General features: G+C 34.2%; 1 protein-coding gene across 1 annotated transcript; it reads left to right on the top strand.

Moving 5' to 3' along the window:
* Positions 1 to 16,777: 16,777 nt before the first annotated feature.
* LOC122064766 (omega-hydroxypalmitate O-feruloyl transferase-like) lies at positions 16,778 to 18,171 on the top strand. Its single transcript, XM_042628524.1, has 2 exons — positions 16,778 to 17,215; positions 17,314 to 18,171. The coding sequence occupies exons 1-2, from the start codon at positions 16,778 to 16,780 to the stop codon at positions 18,169 to 18,171; spliced, it is 1,296 nt and encodes a 431-aa protein (XP_042484458.1).
* The last annotated feature ends 3,223 nt before the right edge of the window (positions 18,172 to 21,394 follow it).

The raw sequence follows: 21,394 nt of genomic DNA, 5'->3' as shown, positions 1-21,394 counted from the left end.
TTGTAGTCCCCCTATTGTTGTTATATATTAACCATAATGAATCTTGATCCATTTATGATCATCCGATTGTGTTCAGGGATTACTTAATTAATTTTCAAACAAGCTAGCCCAAGCTCCCGCTTAAATTTTTAGTAATTATATTTCATATATTTAATTCAACTATATAACTTAAATCAAATCCTATTGCATACATTCACTACTTGAAAATTCACTAATGGTAGATTCATCAACATTATGGAAATGATCATTAAGAATCACATTGAGACATTTTAGATTTTTTGCATTCCTTCTTTATATTGTTTATAATATGAACCTCCTATTCCTAGATATATGCTCATGAAACTGTTATCTCATATTGTCTATCTCACGTAATGCTATTTTAAAGGCAATTTGTATTCTCATCCTGTTTGGTGGATATTCACAAAATGTATTCATTTTTTGAATAGTAAACTAGGTGCGACCTTCATCTCTTTCATAGAGTGGTGGTCTCTATGATTTATTTATTGTACTCTTTATTTCATATATTTAAGCTTCAAGTTGTATTATACATTTAGAAGAATAACTTTGAGAAATATCATCGAACGATATTGAGTTCCCAATATGCACTTGATCATCGTTAGTAATACAAATTGGTAAAGCAGATAAGGAAAAATCTAAGAAATGAAAAAACAATTGATAATTTGCAAGGGAAACATAAGATAAACATAAAATAAGATTCATTGAAAGATTCAAATACTTTTTCATTTGCAACCTCCTTTGTCCTATGATATGCATAAAATCAATCCACTAAATGTTTGATTAACATATGATAGGAAATCATGCCAAAACATAATTTGATTATAATCATCATATTCCTTCAGGATGTAGACTTTTCGCTACATAATAGACTTGAGAATTTCATTGTTAAGGTAATTTCTAATGAGAATAAAAATGACCTTTTACAAAAATCATGCAAAAAATATGCATGAATTTAGTGAAATGCCCTCAATGCACCTAAAAGTGTAAAATGCATAAAAATAATTTGAAATTTATAATACTGTATGAAAATACATTTAAAAGCCTGATAATACTAATTTATTATTGATATGTACATAGAACAACAAGTTAAAAATCTATTTAGTTCCTAAAGGATCTGAAATTTTATAAATGATCAAATTGCCTCTAAATTACAAATATATATATACAAAATAGATCTTCACTACATATGCGCACATGAAAACTTTATAAAAACATACCAATCATGATTATATGCACTAAATATAATTAAAATGAATTTTTTTTAAATCAAATTATAAAATTACCAAAATGTTCCTTAAGAGAGAAAAAAAAAAAAAAAGAAGAAGATAAGAACACATCTGTTATTATCAAATATAAATAGAATGTGAGCTAATATGATTAAATACAATTAGATATGTATGTATTATTTTTAAAATATTTGTAAGAATTGTTTTAGTTAAAATGGTCAAATGATGAAAATTTCTTTAGATGACTAAACTATTAAACTAATATGAACATATGCATGAAAAATAGGTAGAATGCATTCAGATCATTAAAAAATTATGGTTATATACTTCACTAAAATACTCATTTGAGACCTCTAATTATTTTTTTATAAAGCCTTCAAAATGAAAAATCTACTTCAACATCTACTTATAAAAAAAATAAAAGATAAATATAAAAATTATTCAAAAATAAATAAAAATTATCTTGATGTATGGGAGAGTCTAGACTCAGTATATACACGTTCTGTAACACCTCAACCCTATTTACCTTGCATAATATTATCTTTTTTGGCCCGGTTTTAAAACACGTTGTGCTATGTTAAGGAGGCTAGATGTTATTATTAAAGTTTGCACACCTTCACCGATCTCCCAAACGAGTCTGGTACTTGCCATCTTCCTCCCTTTTGGTACAGTGTCCCCGCTGTGACCCCACACGCTGTCGGGGTCTGCTCTATACCATTTATAATGCCCCGACCCTGTTAAATTTATACAATATTATCCTCTTTGGTCCTTGAGCCTCAAGGCTTTAAAACACGTTGTATCATCTTAAGGAGACTAGAGGTTATTAACTAGCCCAGTGATCTCTCCCTAGACGATGTGGGACTGAAGTTTACACACCTTCACTGATCTCCTAAACCCTCTGATACTTGTCGTATTATTAGTGGGGACACCTCATTGATCTCCCAACCGGGTCTAGTTTAAATTGTCAGAATCCACTATTAGGGCCTATTGAATCACAACTCAACGAGCGATGCTCCAAATGGCAAATCTTATTAAAACATCATAGGAAAGGGATATGAAAAATCTGAGAGTTTCATGAAAAAGGGAATGACGGACTTCTGTTTTTTTGGCGGGGGAGGGGGGTGTTTACACAATTTTTTTTTCCTCCCAGTCTTTTGAATAAGGGGATTTATATAGCCTCAAAAGTCAATAATTACTTTGATTTTAAAGTAGGCTACAAATACTAAACAGGGGCTAGGCCTGGCGGATTGGGACTGGTCCAAGGGACAAGCCTGTGTCTTATGGGCTGGTATTAATTGTGATGGGATTAGGCCTTGACACTGACAAATTAGTTCGGCCGATAGTGGGCTTATCGACACGAGGCTAAGTCTCGGCCTTGGCTCAGTCCTGGCCTGGTTGGACTGGATCAGGTTAGACGAAGCTGAAATGGATTTATTTAGACTACGTTAATCCGAGTTAATTCAGATTTTTATTAGGTTCCATTTTAAGGGTGAAATTAAAGCATTGATATCTCTCAATTTGTGTAGTCGATTTTGACGCAACACATATTACCGTGAAGTATTCATCGAGAAATTTTCATTTAGTACGGTGAACATGTTAATTTCTATATAGAAATGATATGAAAATTAAGAAATTCAAAAAATGATGTTTCACGCTGATCCAGGTCTAAATAACATCGAATTTGAACGTAAAATAATCAAATAAGGTCATCCCAAAGGTTGTGGTCAAAATTAGGTGGTCTCTCATATTGAGAAATATATGAAGGAAAGTGATCATTTTACATGAAAAAGTAATAAATGTCTCCAGATTTGAATAAGATTTTGTATGGGTGCCTGAAATAGTTAAATAGGACTATCCTATGGGTTTTGGATCTATTATGAAAAATTTAGGTGTAAAATATAAGCCAAGCGTAAGTTAGTAATCTTTGTCATTCGACCACATGTGACCAGGATTGTTAATTGAATTGGAGTATGAATTTTAATTTCGAATATGTGAATAATCTTTGCGTTTTGCGAGATTTAGAATATGTTATGATTGAATATGAATACATATGAGAATGTGATGGTTTTGTATGCCAATAATTAGTTGATTGATTTCTTTCAATTGCATTGTATATATAATACATATATATATATATATATATATATATAAAAGCATACATGTATCACACATTGTGTTTTTCACTGAGATGTTAGCACATCTCTTGATACATATTATTTTTATGGGACAATTACTTCACTCCCTTACATTTGACTTAATACTTACTAAAGTTACCCTACTTCAAACATTTTTTCTGATACTCTCCTATATTCAGACTTTTAGAGCCGTGGGTCGGTGAACCAGAAATGAAATTAATGGATTTTATGATAAAGTGCATCAATGGAGCCAGACCATTGATATTAAAAAAGAAGAGGAAAAAAAGTCCAAATATAGGGGAGTATCATAAAAAATATTGGCGGAGAAGAATTTTAGTAAATATAGGTCAAGTATAGAGGAGTGATAGTAAATGCCCCTATTTTTATTTCAGACCCATCATAAGAACGACGACTAAATTTGTTTAAACGATTTGCAATTGCACACTTCGCTGTATTTATAAAACATTGAATTCAATGTTTTTGGTTAATGCACGAATTATTATTTTGATCATTTGATATCCGCTCACCAGGACTGCACTATACCCTTACCGTGGGTTAGGTAGCATTACATATAAAGTAAATTATCCAATTATGTATTGTTTTCCCTTTTCTATTGGTCTTTTCTATCCCAATTCAAATTACTGCTATTACATGGAATTTTTATTTAGGCATCAAAGAGTCCCCATTGGACTCAACTCTGACCCTCCCTCTTGCTTTACATTCGTCTCCTTATTCTCACTTAGGGCCCATTTGATAATGTTTTAAGAAACACGTTTCTGCCATTTCTGTTTCTAGAAACAGCAGAAACGGAACAAAAAGCGTTTGATAAAACTGTTTCGTTTCACTTATTTTTAGAAATAGAAATATAAATTTTTACTTATTTATGGTTTAAGAAACGACTCAGGCGAAACAAGTTCAACTTATTTCGCCGTTTCTGGAAACGACTTGTGGCAATTATTTCACTAGTTACCATCGACTTCTAAAAACATGACTTATCAAACACCTTCAATTCCGTTTCTGTTTCTAGAAATGGAAATTTATGTTTCTGCAACGGCAGAAACGTTACCAAACGGGCCCTTAATGTCGTAACGTGAAGGCACAAATTCTGGTGGCAACACCACCATCAACTACATATATCTCAACTCTAAGTGATAATCTCTTTTAATAGTAACAGCAGTTTAAATTGGAAGATACTTGGGGGTAGGGGTGTCAATTCCAAGCTTGCACCGGTAGGCCTGATCGAGTTCGACATGTTTATGGTCTGACATGGACCGGCCTGATTAATAAACGTGTCGGGCCTAAACCTAGCTTGTTTATAAATAGGTAGTACACAGTGCAAGGCGTAAGCCCGATGGACCTCCCGACCGGGCCAACCTTTTTATAAGCCCGACTTGGACCGACACGTTTTGCCCAACCATTTATATAGGTATTTTGATTTTTTTTTTTTTTTTGGATAGAATAGGGTATATATTGATATTTTTATCAATTATTGACTGTAATTAAGTGTAATATCTTTTTAAAATTATTGATGATTCAAAACAAATTAAAGTATCTTAAATCTAAGAAAAGTAAATACCATTTAAGGCCCATTTAAGGCTTTATTGGTACATTACCCTATTTAAGGCCCGATTATAGCCCGATTAAAGCCCAGAACCTGACCGAGCCCAACACGACACCGACCAAGACCGACTCATTCCTTAAATAGGTAGGGCATGGTCTGAAGACATACGCCCGGCTAGACCTGACCGAGATCGGCCCGACTTGACCAATTGATGCCCCTAGTTGGGGGTGTCTTGGACTTTCTCATTCACAATATCAGCTATGACAAACTGTGATACCTTTACCCTATCATTAAATTGAGATCCAAATGGGTGTTGATGTATACTTTGATACTTGTAAATCCTAAATAATCCACTTGGATTCACATGACTTACTTTAACCAACCAGTAACATCCCTCAACTTCAGTCTTAATAATCAACATTTTTTCACTCCACTTTATCTAATAGGGGAAACTATTTACAATAGCAAATTGAGAAACAAGGGAGATGACCAAAGTCATTTAGGTACCCCATCTCAAGCATTCTCTGAATCAAGCTTATTCGAGCTCCCAGATTAATTTGGTCTGTTGAACACATTAAGAACTTAGTCCATTGTATCCCAAGTATGGCCACATAATTTTTTGTTTGTTCTTTCTCATGTATTCCTAGAGAAGCAAACGATGTTGTTCATTCCCTAAGCTAGAAGAGCTTGTCTCTAGCAATAAGAATGATAGATTGGCCGAATTTCATTTCTTGGCTTATAGATACTTGTAATTATTCTCAATTCCTTGAGCTCTTCTTGCCTTGTATTGCAATAATATTTCCTTTTCCCGAAATATAGAGAGAAATTTAGGGTCTAACCTAATTGTCCCAGACGATGTTGCATAAGTGGTAGGATGTTCCGTGCAGAGTGGACCTAGTGTACCAATCTACCCAAAAACTGGCCTCTGAAGTCAGATCTCCCATTGGCCTCACTTCCTCCTCATAGGAATCACTTACACGTATATCTAGGGTTGGCCTACAATGTTTTCTAGGAGGTATCGTAGCTCGAAAAATAAGAGAGAGAGAGAGAGAGAGAGAGAGAGAGAGAGAGGCTCTCTTAAGGGTTACCCTCGATGTTCTTTTTACCAAAACGAGTCGGTCTGGTACAAGTTGGAGAAATCCTCAACCCCAATCATGGTTTCAAGTATCGGTATCATATCGGTCAAATCAGCCATATCGTATTAGTATCGGCTGAGATTGATCCTTAATCTCTAGCCAATCCAGATTGAATACCCATATCATTTTAGGGGTAAAACAGCAAAAGAATTGTACTTTTAAAGAAAAACAAGGGAAAATCGACCGATACTCACTAATCCAATCCAGATTGATATAAGATTGGTATCAGTAGAAACCAATATGTCTACCAATACCGATATCGATACCATCCCCTAAATCCATGACCCCAACACATTGTGACCTTGGAAAAACCCAAGCATTTAGATTTCTTGTGTGACACTATCCTAAATATGACTTGTAATGGCCCAGCCCAACATGGACTTCACTATCAAAGCCCAATGATCTTTTCCTTTTTTTTGGAGAGGTGGGGGTGTTTAGAAACCGAAGCCAATGACTTGATTGTGTATTTGTGTAGACACCTCAATTTTAATTTGACCTTAAAATTGAAAAAGAACACTAACCCACTGATGCGTACTTGCACCTACATATAACAGTGCAAAAAGACTATGCTGCCCCTACACTAAAGATGCTGGAGCACATTCTCCCATTAGTTGCACATGCTGATGCGTACCTGCACCCGAAAAAAATAAAAATTAAATAGTATTCAAACTGGGCTCTACCCTTTTTTGGGCCCCATGTTTGGTGCACTAACCCTCTTTCTAAAACGATACTTAAGAACCGAACAAGACATATACAGTATAGAAGCCAACAGGATGGACATAAAGCAAGCTAGGCGCATGCAATTACAAGGCTAGTTGAGCCTAAATCCATTAAGCTAGCCCATCCTACCGTTCCAGTGCAGTTAGATTGCCCAGTCATTTTATAGCCTAGAGTTATTGGAGGAAAAAAATTAATTGATGCGCATTGTTTAGTTGCAATGGAAATTAAAGAGAAAGAGAGAGAAAGAGAAAGAGAATTAAAAATTTCAAATCTGAAAAGGAAACTTTTATAATCATTACCCCACAGGATTATATCTTTAACTCCAAATCATTCCATATTTTATACTTAAATTTTGGGCAAGAGAATGCTACACTTAAGTTCAGGGACATGTCAGCGGGCATGGCTGATGGCAAGGCAAGCGCTAGCATCTTCAATGTGGGGGCAACGTGGTCTTTTGCATCCACTGTGTCTAGGCATAAACACACACTAAAGGGTAGCATTCTTTGTTCCTTAAATTTTACTTTGCTTTGCTTCTAAAAAGTATAATTGTTTTAGGCTCTATTTGGTTGTAACGGGAATTTTTTATAGGGAAGGGGAGTGAAATTTTTAAGCTTCAAGAAAAACTTTTGTAATAGTTACCCCATATGACTGTATCACTTAATACAAATCATTCCATATTTTGATATTAAAATTCTACTTTACTTTGAATCCAAATATAAAATAAAAATACATTTAAATGTATCATTCTTGAATATGATAAAAAGTTTAAGAAGTTTACACAATCACATGGAGTGATGATTACAAAAATTTCTTCTCTCTCAGTTTGATTCTTTTAAAATTTCCTTGCAAACAAACATGGCCTCAGCAAAATTAAAAATCAACCAAGCTTCTAAAGGTCAGGCCCACTATGTAGAAGTGCTTGGACCCAGAATTAACATGTGCTTCAGCCTTTAGAACTTTTGCTTAAGATGCATAGAAAGTTTTGAGTTCTCTGGGCCTTTTGTGGGCTGTGGTGAGTGCTTTGGCTGTAATGGGTATGAAGGTTAATTTTTCCTTTTCTTTCCAACTCAATCAATTCACATTCTAGTCAAGGTTTAAAAGCTTGGATTTGGGTATAGCCATATAGGATAGTTTTTCATGGATTCCAATTTGAATCATCCTGAAATTGACTGGGAGTTGGTAAGTCTCAATTGGAATCTGGCACCAAAGAATTTGAAACACTCTAAATATTGTATGGTTTTCTTTGTTATTTTTCCTTTCATGTTAGGGTATGGTCTGGGGAAGGTGTTAGGCACTTTGATCTTGTCAAATCAATAGTCGACCTTCTTAGACGACGATAACTTGATATAATAGATCCTAGAAACAAGTATACATTGTGAATGGCCATAAACAGAAGATAGAAAGGGAGATTATATATAAGCATTACCTTCTAGTGTGTGTTACAAAAGAAGTGTTAGGAACATGTAATAATCCTACTTTTTTTAATGCAAGTATGCAATCTCCAAAACTATATGCACAAGGAGTTTGCTGGCCTTCATTTTTCCCTCGACACAAGTTTCCTCCACATCCGAGTGAGTTGCTAAGTAGTTTGGTGGAGACTCCATTGGTGGTATAGCTTGTCTTGTCTTTTGTTTTACTATTTTCCATTTATGGAATGAGAGGAATGCTATGATCTTTCACCAAAAATCTAAAAACATTCCCCACCATAAAGCTAAATTACTTGCAGATTTTATCAATTTAGAAGATATTCTAACAATTTACAAAAAAATTAAAAGAAGAATTCATTGGAGGAGCTGATAAAAAAAATTCTTCAGGAAGATGCAAATTATATTCTCTCAAAATTAGAATTGTGTAATATTTGTTAATTTGAGAAGTTTTTTTTTTTAAATATTTCAAAAATATTTTTATCTACTAAATCAGTTAGGTAAAATTATTTTGTTACCACATTTCTCTATTAAACTCCCAAGCCCATGGGATGAGTTATGTTTAAAGGGTTAATCTGAATTTTTAGAAAAAAATAAATAAGTAAGATACATTAGGATTTAGAATTAATTATGTATTGAGAATGATAGCAAATGACAGCAGACCTCTGTTTAGAGGTGAAAGCTAAAAAGCAAGTTAAAAATCAAATTAGCAGTAAAGCCTATAGTCAAAGTTGTAATGATAGAATTCCTAAGGAAAATCGGAAAATAGGTTGTCATATTGCCAAGAAACTTACTATAGCAAGTAGGAAAAGTTTCAAGTGGAAAATTTGGAAGAAAAATAAGTTTTCAAATATATGCATATATATATATATATATATATATTAGGAAAAAGAATCATTTTGTTAAAAAGAATTTAAAAAAGTGTTGTTGTTATGTTTGCAATGATGAAGGTCATTATGCACCACAGTGTTCTAAAAAAGGATAAAGTGCAAGAAAAATGATCATGACTCTTGATGAACAAGAGTTAGAAATCTTATTTAGAGAAAAAATCTCTGATGTGGATGAAATTCTTTATGAAGTAGAATCTGAAGCAGAAAGCTTACACAGTGAAGATGAACAAATCTTCATGCTTCATGAAGGAACTTCATATAAAAGGAATAATGGGAGAAGAATTTTCCTTTACTAAAAATTTAGTTAGAAAAACAGGGGAGTCTGTTGTATTTCATTTTTGCTTGTGTATCATTTTGCTTCATGTTGCTCTTCCTCCCCCTTCTAGGGTATGTCCTTAAACAGGGGAGCTTAGGTTTTGATTCCCCATTTGAGGTGATCTTTTGGCTTTGTTTCTTCTCCTTTTCATATAGTTTTCTCTTTCTTTGACATAAAGTGATATTATCAATTAAAATAGAAAAAGAATATGAAAAGAATGATCGTACCATAAAGAAAGAATATGAAAAGAATGATTCTACTACACCATTGAATATGCAGCAAGAACTGTATCTGCTTTGCTTTATTTATTTTATTTTAGGCTATCTTGTTGCATGGTCCCTTCATCAACGTGGGTGGCAAAGCATCAGTGTGGATGGAATTTTTATTTCATGAGAGACATGACAATAATTTTCTACACTCCTGGATGCAGGAGCCACATGACCAGTCAGCATTTTTTTTCCCATTTGAGAATTTTATCCAAGTAAGCCTCATGGGACCAACAATCAATATTTTGCGGTCACTTAGATGGTCATTTTCTTTGGGTCACCTTGATGGCCATTGAGATTGGAAATTGTAGTTTCTTTTTCATCAACTTGGGACCAACAATCAATATTTTGTGGTCATTCTAGAGGTCATTTTCTTTTGGTCACCTTGGTGGCCGTTGAGATTGGCAATTGTAGTTTCTTTTTCACCAACATGGGACCAACTATTCATGTGGTAGGCCTTCAGCTCAGAAAGCAATTCTCTACTTGTCTGTGTGAACTCTCCAAAAAATTATTAAAAAGTCTAAGTCTTTTATTTTGTTTATTTATTTATTTATTTTTACTGTTACATCATCCCTTTCGTTTTTTGATAAAATATCAGATTTTATTTAAAAAAAAATAAAAAGAACCAAAAGAAAAAGAGAGAATCAATTACAATCTAGTGCTTAGCCATAAGAGGACCCCAACATTCGGCATTGCCATCAGCAGGGGTTCTCAAACGCTTTCTGCAGAATCAAAACTTTGGTTTTGACCAACCATCAATATTCATTTCCCTTTCATTCACAAAATTTTTATAATAAGGTTGCTTATGGGAACAGACAGTTATGTGATTATAATATTTAATTTTTCAATATGTTAACTATATAGTACCTTCACTTTATATTTTATTAATATTTTATACTTGTTTTTGGGTTTGGTTGGAATACTTCTTTGAGGAGGGTATGTACTGGTACGTCCTGTATTTGGCTTTAAGAGGTTTTGTTGGGCTCCTACCTCTCTCCAATCATTCTTAATCTTTTACCAATAAAATGTATAGTGTTGACTGGTTCTAAACTTTTGGAATTTAAAATATAATTATAAATGAAATCATATTCAATGCGATTATATAGTTGGATAGAAAAATTCGATGTGCATACAATCCTATGATAAATTCCATTGATTTGAGAGTCTGGCAAGTTTAAAATAAATCGGAACAAAACATGTATATATGTGATGTGACAGATAGCGGTGAATTTACAAAAAAAAGAAAAAGAAAAAAAGAGAGAGAGTGGTGAATCTTCGTGTAAGTGAATATACGTGACCGTCCTTGATCCATATATATATATATATATATAATTTTTATAGGTAGAGAGGGAAGTAGGTAACAGCCATGGGGTTGAATTCGAGACCTCCTGGTGAGTATGAGATTTTTGCACACCACAACTCACTTAACAGTTGTTGTTCTGTGCATATGATATCTATTAAATGAGGAGAGAGAAAATAGATGCCACATCCATGGACCAAGGATGTTCACATACATTTACGTACGTGAAGATTCACTGGACTCTCTCTCTACTGCCACCACTGCAGCAGCTGCCATTGCTACCACCACCACCACATTCATTGTCGCCACAACCACCGTGGCCATTACCACCACCATTGCATCTATTGTTGTCGCCACATATCCACCACCATTGCATCTATTGTTGTCGCCACATATCCACCACCATTGCTGTCACCTCCACCTCCTCTACCATCTTCACCACCATTGCCATAGAATAGAAAATATACTTCTGTTAATATGTATTTCATACATATTCATATTTTTTTAATTTTACCATGCATACAATATATTTGTACCATATTGTATGCAAAATTATTCCAAATGCACAGAATTATAAGAAGAACAAAAAATGTATCTCCGACATAGAAATACTAATTTGAATAGAAATATTGACATAATTTTGCCTACTTCAAGCATAGATATTAGGTAGGTTCTAAGTAGATAAGAATTTGCTTATAGATAAGAAAGACATGAAGGAACCTCAAGAACCAGCAATACTTCTAGCGGGCACAGCCCAAGTGGCTGAAACTTCAGACGGTGAAGACAAGTTTTTTATTTCGATTAAAGAACTCTTGTTTCGGGTCAACATCTTATATCCTTTTGTTTTTGGGGCCCACTATAGCTTTCTATAACATGAATGTCACTTCAGTAACTGTAACGATTTTATTTATTATTTATTATAGAAAATAGAAAGAATGATGTAAAAAATAAAAAATAAAAAAATAATACCAACGTGACAACCATTGTTGGAAAATCTGGTTTTTCGACCTGACTCGTTCGGTCAAAAACCTAGCGAGTCGACCTGGTTAAACCCAATTAGGCCGAGTCTTATTTTTTCTATTTTATATATATTTAAATGCAATAAATATGTAAATAAATCATAAAAATACAGAAAAATATGAAAATGCATAAGGAAAAAAAAATCACATATCAATAATTCGAGAGTTGTAGGCAAGAGTCTTTCTCTTAGTTAGAACGTTAGGTTAGGGTTAAGGATTAGAAAATATAAATTATACCTTCCAACAATCCAAGTTCCAATAAAATAAGAACTTTGGATTTAGGAATACATGAAGTTTCTTAGATCCCAAGTTTCTTTTGGTAAAAGGAAAGGAGTAGGAGAAGTTGTTAAGTTAGGAGTCTTGGGATTTGGGATTGTAAAGAGATTTTTTTTGATTTCTTTTTAAGCGTCTTTTGATATAATGATCAGATTCGGTGGGTTTTTCAAGACTTGGCCAAAAAACCGAGTCAATGTAGAATCATCTTGACTCGTCTCGAGTCTTATTTTTTTTAACATAGGGCGGGCGAGTCTTGACCAAGAATCTCAAATTTTGACTCAACTCGGGCGAGTCTTCCCGGTCAAAACATGGTTTTCCAACTATGGTGACAACCATGAAAAAACACATAACCTAAATGATTATGGATTCAGATCGTCTTCAGTAATACCACAATAGACTTTTGATGGTTGGAATCTTTTAGGATTAGCATCCAAGTGCTGGGGTGTGTGCCCAGAATGCTCCTAGTCATTGGATGTAACTGAACGCCAGCGCCGGAGAAGATCTTAGTCGGAAGTCCCAACTCCCACAAGTAATAAAGAATACACTTACACTCAGAACATAAACAGTACTTCACTTAAAATGAACAATATTGAAGCCTTTTGTACAAAAATAAAAATAAAATAGAGCTTTATATAAGGTTTTTAAAACTCGAAATTAGGTATGGGATTGGTCTCCATTGATTATGATTTGATTCTATTTCAAATTATATTAGAATAAATTGAAATCGCTAAATTCTATCCGATATTGTTAGATTTGATATTAAAGAATCGGGATTGACTGCTTCTTAGTCAAACCACCCAATCCTGCTGATATGTATCTCAATTTTAAATTAGGTTGCATGATATAGGACCACCAAAATATATCACTCTGATATTAATCAAAAGATTCAGCTCTTTCTGATGGGGAGATTCTCTTTTCACCATGTATGAAGAGACACTATGTCCCAAGATATATGATTAGAATGATTGGGAATTCATATTTTATTTCATGCCCCGATTTCAAAATCTGATTAATTAAAGGGAAAGAACGTGCCATCGCTTTATTGATTTTTTTTTTTTTAAACCAGTGTCTGTGCAGCTTACGTGCACCTCCACTAATTCTCGAGGGAGACTAGCACAGCGAATTTGGGACCGTGCGCCTATCCGCACAATCCCCAATTTGCCCTAACCATCTGGGCAACCCATGGGTGGATTGTATCGTTGAATTTGATGCCATAATTTAATGGTATGGCTTACTTTGTATTGTATATTTTTCCTTGTATTTGTTTTTCTAATTTTTAAAATTATATAAATGTTTTGTGTTTTAATAAACCCATTTTTTTAGAGCGAAGGATTGCTGCTAGGCTTCATATAGCCTACACCCTCTCACAGGGAAGACGAAATGACAGCTCCATGCCCCTGTGATTGATGCCCTAACTCCTCTTATTGGCTCCCGCACTGGTATAGGGCACATGCAGTCAGGAGCTATCTTTCTCCCCCCCCCCTTTTTATTTTTAATATTAGATTTATTTTAATAAGTTGAAGACTCAATTTAAGGTGGTGCATATCTGTCATTAAATTTGAAACACCCTCTCCACAATTTATTTTCTTTCCCATTCCACTCTACATTTATATTCAAAGAAAATTTTGTATTGAAGTTGTATGGAGTATCCATCAATTTGTTTGCAACTTATTAAAACTCTCTTTAAAATATTCATTCTCTCTCTCTCTCTCTCTCCCCCCTCTCTCTCTCTCACACACACACTCTCTATAAAGAGCAAATCTTTCTCCATCTTCCTTCCCACCTTGGTAGAGAGAATAAGGTTGGTAGCAAACATCCTATTGATCTTGTTGCAACTAAGAACTGAGGTACTCTCTCTCTCTCTCTCTCTCTCTCTCTCTCCCCTTGATTGCAATTCGGCATGTTAAGATGTTTACCAAATAAAATTTCGCCATATTATAATGATATTATCATCCGAAACCAGTAGTGTGGTTACAATATGTTCCCTAATATACACCTACTTACATTTTTGTCTAGAGTTTCAGGGATTTATTTGAAAAAATTATGCTGTTCCTTTATTCTGTTAGTTCACTAACAATGCAAGTGTTTTCCTTCTTCATAACCCATTAAGATAACCTAGCAGCATTCTTCATCATTACCAATATCACTATTAACATTATAAACCAATAACTAATATCAACCTTTAATAATTATAATTTTAACATTATTAATTATGATGATAAAATCCTTGGTTCAGTTTACTCTTTGTATTTTTTTTCTTCTACCAATTAAAGCATAAAAACCCAAAATGGAAAATAATACTTCTAAAATGATTATAGTTGTTACAATCATCACCATCACCATCACCATCATTCGCGCTTTGTCTTACTGTCTCTAGAAAGCAAAAGAAAAGGAGAGAAATTAGATGAAGAAATAATCTGTTTGATGTTCTTTTGCTTAATTACACTGATGACCTGCTTGTGTATATATATATATTTAATGCATTTGGCCTGGCTTTTTTTTTTTTTGGGTAGAGGCCTGGCTTTGTTGGAACTATGAAAATACTATACCATCCTTTTTCTAGACATTCAACAATTTTTAGTTGCTTAAGTAAAATATTGGTTACAAGATAAATGTAATTTCTTATCATATCAATCAAATTATCTTTTTAATTATTTTGTCATCTTTTGAGTTCATAATGTATAAGTTTTGCTTCCTTTTAAAAGAGGTAATTTCTTATCACAGCATTGACTTTTAAATATAAAAAAAAACTTCGTATTGATTCTTGAAATGATTAAACTAACCTTTGTTAATTTTTATTTTAATATTTTTTAGATTAAAAAAAAAAAGTATTTTGAAATATATATCTTCTTATTTTTATTCTGAATTACTAGAAGCATATTAGATCATTTTGATTTTCTACATTCTTTATGAAATCACTAGCTATCGTTTGCTTTATTTCTATGATATTACAATTTTATTGTTTTAAAAAGAAATTTTTTAATCATACAATTATGCATTTTTATCTATCCCATTTATAGTTATTGAATATATTTGAATATTTTCCACCAAAAAAAAAAAAGAATATATTTGAATATTCTATATAAAATGACCATCACTACTACCAAAATAAAAATAAAAAAACTTTATCGCCACTATGTTTTTCTTTATGTAATTATATGATGAGTTAGCCATTATAAATGGCATGATTTTTCATACAAAAATTATAGATTAAATTCAAAGATATAATACAATTATGGGTTTTTCGACAAGCGATTGTGTAATTATATAATTATTTAATATTATTTTATGGGTAAAAGATTCCTTCACAGTCTTGAAGTGAGCCTGTTTTTCCAAGTGGCATAATTAGATGGTGCCCAAATTTTAGGTCCCTTTTCACATGTCAAGTTTTAACTGAACAAAATTTACTAAGTTTTCAATTAGGGCTTCAAAATTTCCAAAAAATGGGATAATGCACAATCATAGTTGGCGGATAGTACAAGTGATTGGACATACATGAGTATGCATTCTAACACATAAGGGTTTATGTTAGATTTTGAGTCTGAAATTTGAGACATATAGATTATCTGAAATGTCTTGTCTATTCAGTAGTTCGAAACTGCCACATCATTCTCCCATATGGTAGGATTTGAAGTTCATAGTGATAAGCCTTTACCTTTACCCATAAAATAAATAAATACAAATTGGCTAATCCCCAAATGCATAGCACTCATTGTTTTAATTGTATGAAATTAAAATTTCTAAAGAGTAAGAAGATAAAGTAAAAATGTCAGTAGAAGATGTTTTTGTATAATCTAAAATTGAAACCCTGAAAAAACATTACTAAATTTATTTACAATTCATAAAATGAGGCCTTAAGTGAAAGTTATGAAAAAAATAAAAATAGAGTAAAATTATGAAAATGTGGTGGAAAGTACATTCATGGTGAAATGTAAGTTCAAAGTGATAAAATCACTGGATTCATTACTACAAACTTGAATTCTTGTAGTTTTAAGCAAATCGTGAATCATATCCATCCAATTTACTAGATGGCAAGGGAAGTGTAGTAACTCTTAATTAGTTTTTCTTCTCATTGAATCAGAAACTTGAGCTTTAGAAGGCTGTTGCATGCCCAAATCTAGCTTGTCAGTTTTTATACGTGCTATGTTAGTAAATAAGACCTTTGAATAATAATTAACCATACCACAAAACCTACAAAAAACCACAATTCCATATAGTAGTTTACAAAAAACATCTAAAACTTTATCCCAACTTAATGTGGTTTGGCTACATGGAGATTCCAAGAAAGACAAACGAGAGGATCACGCAAAAAGGTAGATGACTTATGGCTGATTATAATAAGTGCCAACTGTCAACCTGATGCAATACTACAAATCGGCCATAGGCTTATAAAGACAGACTATAGTAGTTTCATCATGCATGTTAGTTAGAAACAGTTCTAAACATTATGTTCTGGTTTTGATTTTCAATTTCATTGCAGAAACAGCTAAATGGAGTCAGCTGGGAAGAACGAAAATTTCCTGGTAACGAAGTCGGTACCTGTCATAGTTAAGCCGGCATCGAAAACAAATGGAGGGCTATTCTTCTTGTCCAATGTAGACCAGTACCAATGCCTCATAATCTCCACAGTGTACTCCTATAAACCATCCACAAGAAGTAGTGATAATGTATTTGAAGTGATCAAACAAGCATTGGCTGAGGTATTAGTACACTACTACCCGCTCGCCGGAAAGCTTATAGTCGGTTCAGATGGGAGACTAGTGGTTGAATGTACAGGAGAAGGTGTACCATTTATTGAAGCAACCACAACTCATGAACTTGAAGCCTTAGGTAACCTTACCAAGTCAAATTTTGGAATACTAGGACAACTTGTTCATACCCTTCCTCCTACCAAAAGCATTTTAGAAGTACCTCTACTAGCAATTCAGGTATGTTCTATTAGCAATTAGTAACATACAAATTTGGCACAAGGGCTTCAATAAACTCTAATAGATATACATATTGCATTGCTCTTTGGCATCCTCAGGTGACCAGGTTTAACTGTGGAGGATTTGTTCTTGGAGTAGCAATAAACCACAGCATGGTTGATGGACTATGTGCCATGGAATTTATAAGTTCATGGGCAGAAATTGCAAAAGGCTCACCAATAACTGTCCTGCCTTTCCTTGACAGAGCTGTAATGAAAGCAAGAGAACATCCTAAGATTGAATTCCCTCACCATGAATTCTTTCAGATAAAAGATTTGCCAAAAACCATTACGGCATCTGAAGATGAAATTTTTTTGATAAAATCTTTCAGCTTCAATGTGGAAAGATTGGAACAATTGAAAAGATCAGCCATGGAAGATGGGCTAATAGAGAGATGTTCTAGCTTTGTAGTGGTAGCAGCTTATACATGGCGTATCATGACTGAATCACTTAAGATGGAAGCCGACGAAATGACAAAGCTTGTATTTCCAGTAGATCTCAGATCAAAATTCAATCCTCCATTTCCAAAAGGATACTTTGGCAATGCCATCTTCCACACTGGTTGTCTTTGCAGTGCAGGCGAATTAACAAGTAAACCATTGTCATTCGCGGTTCAAATGGTGCAAGATTCAATCAAATTGGTGACAGAGGACTATGTGAGATCTGCTATTGACCACTATGAAGTGAACAGAAAAAATCCTATGGCTACATATACACTTTTTCTGTCAACATGGAGCAAATTGGATTTCCTCACTACTGACTTTGGGTGGGGGAAACCTAATCAAGTTATGCTTGGGAATCCAGGACCTAATTTGTGTTTTATCCTCCCTCAAGAGGAAGGCAAGAAGGATGTGGATATCTTGGTGGTCATGAAAGAATCTCTCATGAATACCTTTGAAGATGTTATCCAACTCTGATCCAGAGAAAGGACATGCATTTGATGGATGCTTGTGGAATAATGATCTATATGGACTCCCCTAGCTTGCTCCCCTTTTGATTATTGTTCCCTCCCCCACCCAAAGCTTTTAATGTATCATCTTTTTTAGATGTTTAACTCTTTTGTTTAGCGGCCCTCCCTTGGTTTGCCAATTTGCCTTTGCTTGTTTTCTACCCTTTTCCTCAATATATTTTCCATTCATTAAAAAGGAAATGATCTATATGGAGGATAACAATAAGGAAGAAATATGCTTTATTCCTTTCCTTCTCTTTATTGTTACCATATGAGTTACCTATCATATATATCTTGTACTTCTTTCCTTCCTTCTCTTACTATTAGAATATGTTCTTGTTAGACATAATTTAGCACTAGAAAAACCCTAGATTGTGCTTTATTGTGATGACCTAAGAATACGGCAAGTACCAGACCCGCCCAGGAGATCCGTGAGGTGTTCCCACCAAGAATATAGCAAGTACCAGGGGGTTTGGGAGATCGGTGAGGGTGTACAAACTTTAGTCCCACATCGTCTAAGGAGAGATTCCTGGACTAGTTAATAACCTCCAGCTTCCTTAATATGGCACAACGTGTTTTAAAGCCTTGAGGCCCACGGGCCAAAGAGAATAATATTATGCAAGGTTAATGGGGCCGGGGAATTATAAATGGTATCAGAGCAGATCCTGATAGCGTGTGGGGCCATAGTGGGAGCGCTGTGCCGAAAGGGGGGAAGTATGAAGACCCAAAAATACGGCAAGTACTATACCTGCCTGGGAGATTGGTGAGGTGTCCCCACCAAGAATACGACAAGTACCAGGGAGTTTGGGAGGTCGATGAGGTGTGAAAACTTTAGTCCCACATCGCCCAGGGAGAGATTCCTAGACTAGTTAATAACTTCTGATTTTCTTAACATGGCACAATTCGTTTTAAAGTCTTGAGGTCCATGGGCCGAAGAGGACAATATTGTGCAAGGTTAATGGGGCCGGGGCATTACATTTATAATGTACTATTATTAATGTTGTTGTTGTTGTTATCATTCTTTAGTCAATCAAGTTGATTGGACACACAGTGAAAAAATAAATTTAGTGGCTCTAATTTTGTTAAAATCATGAATTAAGCCTCGCGTGAGTATAGGGTATAACAAATTCTCGAACCATTGGAAGGGGACAAACAACTACCTTTTGCAGCCCAAGTACACAGCCTCTTAGGGAATTTAGTCTTTCCTCCACCAAGCAATGTAGGGGATCCTTGTACCGCACAAGAAAAAGATGATCTGATTCAATGTCCTTGGGTTGCAAAGCCTTTGGTGCTTCTCAACACTAAGCTTTCTAACTTCATCAAATCCAGAATTTCGTAATTGCTTCCTATTTGATATATTTCTTCAATGCGATCCCAACCTCAACTGTAAAAACAAGATCAATCAAGGTTCGCCCAATCCTAGGAAAAATAGAGCCAACCTGACTTAATCAAGGATAATTAGGATTGGGATGGGTTCGCATGACTCTGCAAGGGTTGGGCTTGGGCATTAACTCGGTAGGATTGGGTTAGACTGGAGTTGAATTTTGAGGACCTAGGCTTGGGTTGAGATTTTAAGAAATCTGGCCCTGTTTCACCCCTAATATTCATCATGCTTAATAACATCAACAATATTGGAATAAATAAATGGGCCAAAAATGATGAAAATAACCCCAATGATCTAAATAATGCCTAAAATCATGAATAAAATGCAGAAAATATTATAAATAAGAGGAAAAATTGTAAATTGATGGCAAAACATTGAAAGAACAAAAAACATGCATAGAAACAAACAAAAGTGAAGAAATTGATGGAAAAATATTGAAAATAAATTAATATTGAATAACACAATTGAGAAGATTTTGAAAATTCATTTAGGCTATGTTTGGTTGTAAGGGGAATTAAAGGGAAGGGAAGTGAGATTTTCATACTTAAAAAAGAAATATATGCAATCATTACCCATGTGACTTTAACATTAATTTCAAATCATTTCATATTTGGTTATAAAATTTCACTTTACTTTGCATCGAAAACCCTTTGCTACAGTATGTAAAATAAAAATTACATGCAAAATATATCATTACTAAATATAGTTAAAAAAATTAAGTAGTTTATACAATCACATGGGGTAATGATCATAAGCATTTCTTTTTAAATTATGAAAATTTCACTTCCCTTCCCTTTAAATTCCCATTGCAACCAAACGGAGCCTACGAAAACAAAGACGATCTCAAACAGTATGAAAATAAAATGATCTAAAACCAAAATCTCAAAATAAGAGCCAAATAATAGTCCCACTTCTGATGGGACTCTTCACCCCACTATCTTGTTCATTCTACACTTGGCCGGACTCTCTCTTACACACAAGAAGTTCATTTCAGGTCAGAAAACTAATAACTTCATGGGAGGGCGATCACTGCCACGCATGGTCTCTACATCAGTATGGAGACCAATGAGAGCATGTGCGGGGTATTTAAAAGAGGTCGAATTTTTCATTTCATGCGGGTGAATGATCATTTTATCCATCTTGTGTCAGGGTGCAGGCTCCACACAACCTCGCAATCTTCTTTCCTCTAATTTTCTAATAATTGTTTTTATGATGTTCTCGACATATTAATTGTTATTATAATGTCTTTCTATTGAATATTTGAATATGCACATATAATACTTTCTCTTGAGAGAAAAAATTATGTAAGGCATCCTTCCCCCTCCCCCCCTCCCCTTTTGAAGTGCAATCATTTCAGTTTCTCAGGTTCCCCTCATCCTATTATAGTGGACAAGCTTCTTAGCTAACATATCACTAACCTGCCAGGCCACGGAAAAAAAAAAAAAGTTAGTCTTTATCAAGGCATTGCTGCTTACCATCCAAATATAGGATTGATTATATCTATTTCTCTCTCCACACTTCTTCGCAGAAAGCACAAACTTTAATTGTAGAAACATTTCATCTACTGTTGTTCACTAGCAAGAGGAAGGCCTATTGGCTGTTAAGGTTTCCATCGTGGGTTACTTATATGGGCTTAAGTCTGAAATATTTCCTATTGAGTGTTGAAGTAATCCATTATGCTCTGTACGCCCAAGTCTGAACACATAGGCAAAAAACTGTAATCTTGTCATCAGTATAGTGGCAAGAAATACCAAAATTGGATTGGATGACCCCATCTCTTCTCCACAAGAGATAAGATGGTGTTGGA

This window comes from Macadamia integrifolia, unplaced genomic scaffold, assembly GCF_013358625.1.
Source record: "Macadamia integrifolia cultivar HAES 741 unplaced genomic scaffold, SCU_Mint_v3 scaffold1752, whole genome shotgun sequence".
NCBI lineage: Eukaryota > Viridiplantae > Streptophyta > Magnoliopsida > Proteales > Proteaceae > Macadamia > Macadamia integrifolia.
Note: the sequence above shows the minus strand (reverse complement) of the source record. Positions and strands in the feature narration are given on the sequence as shown.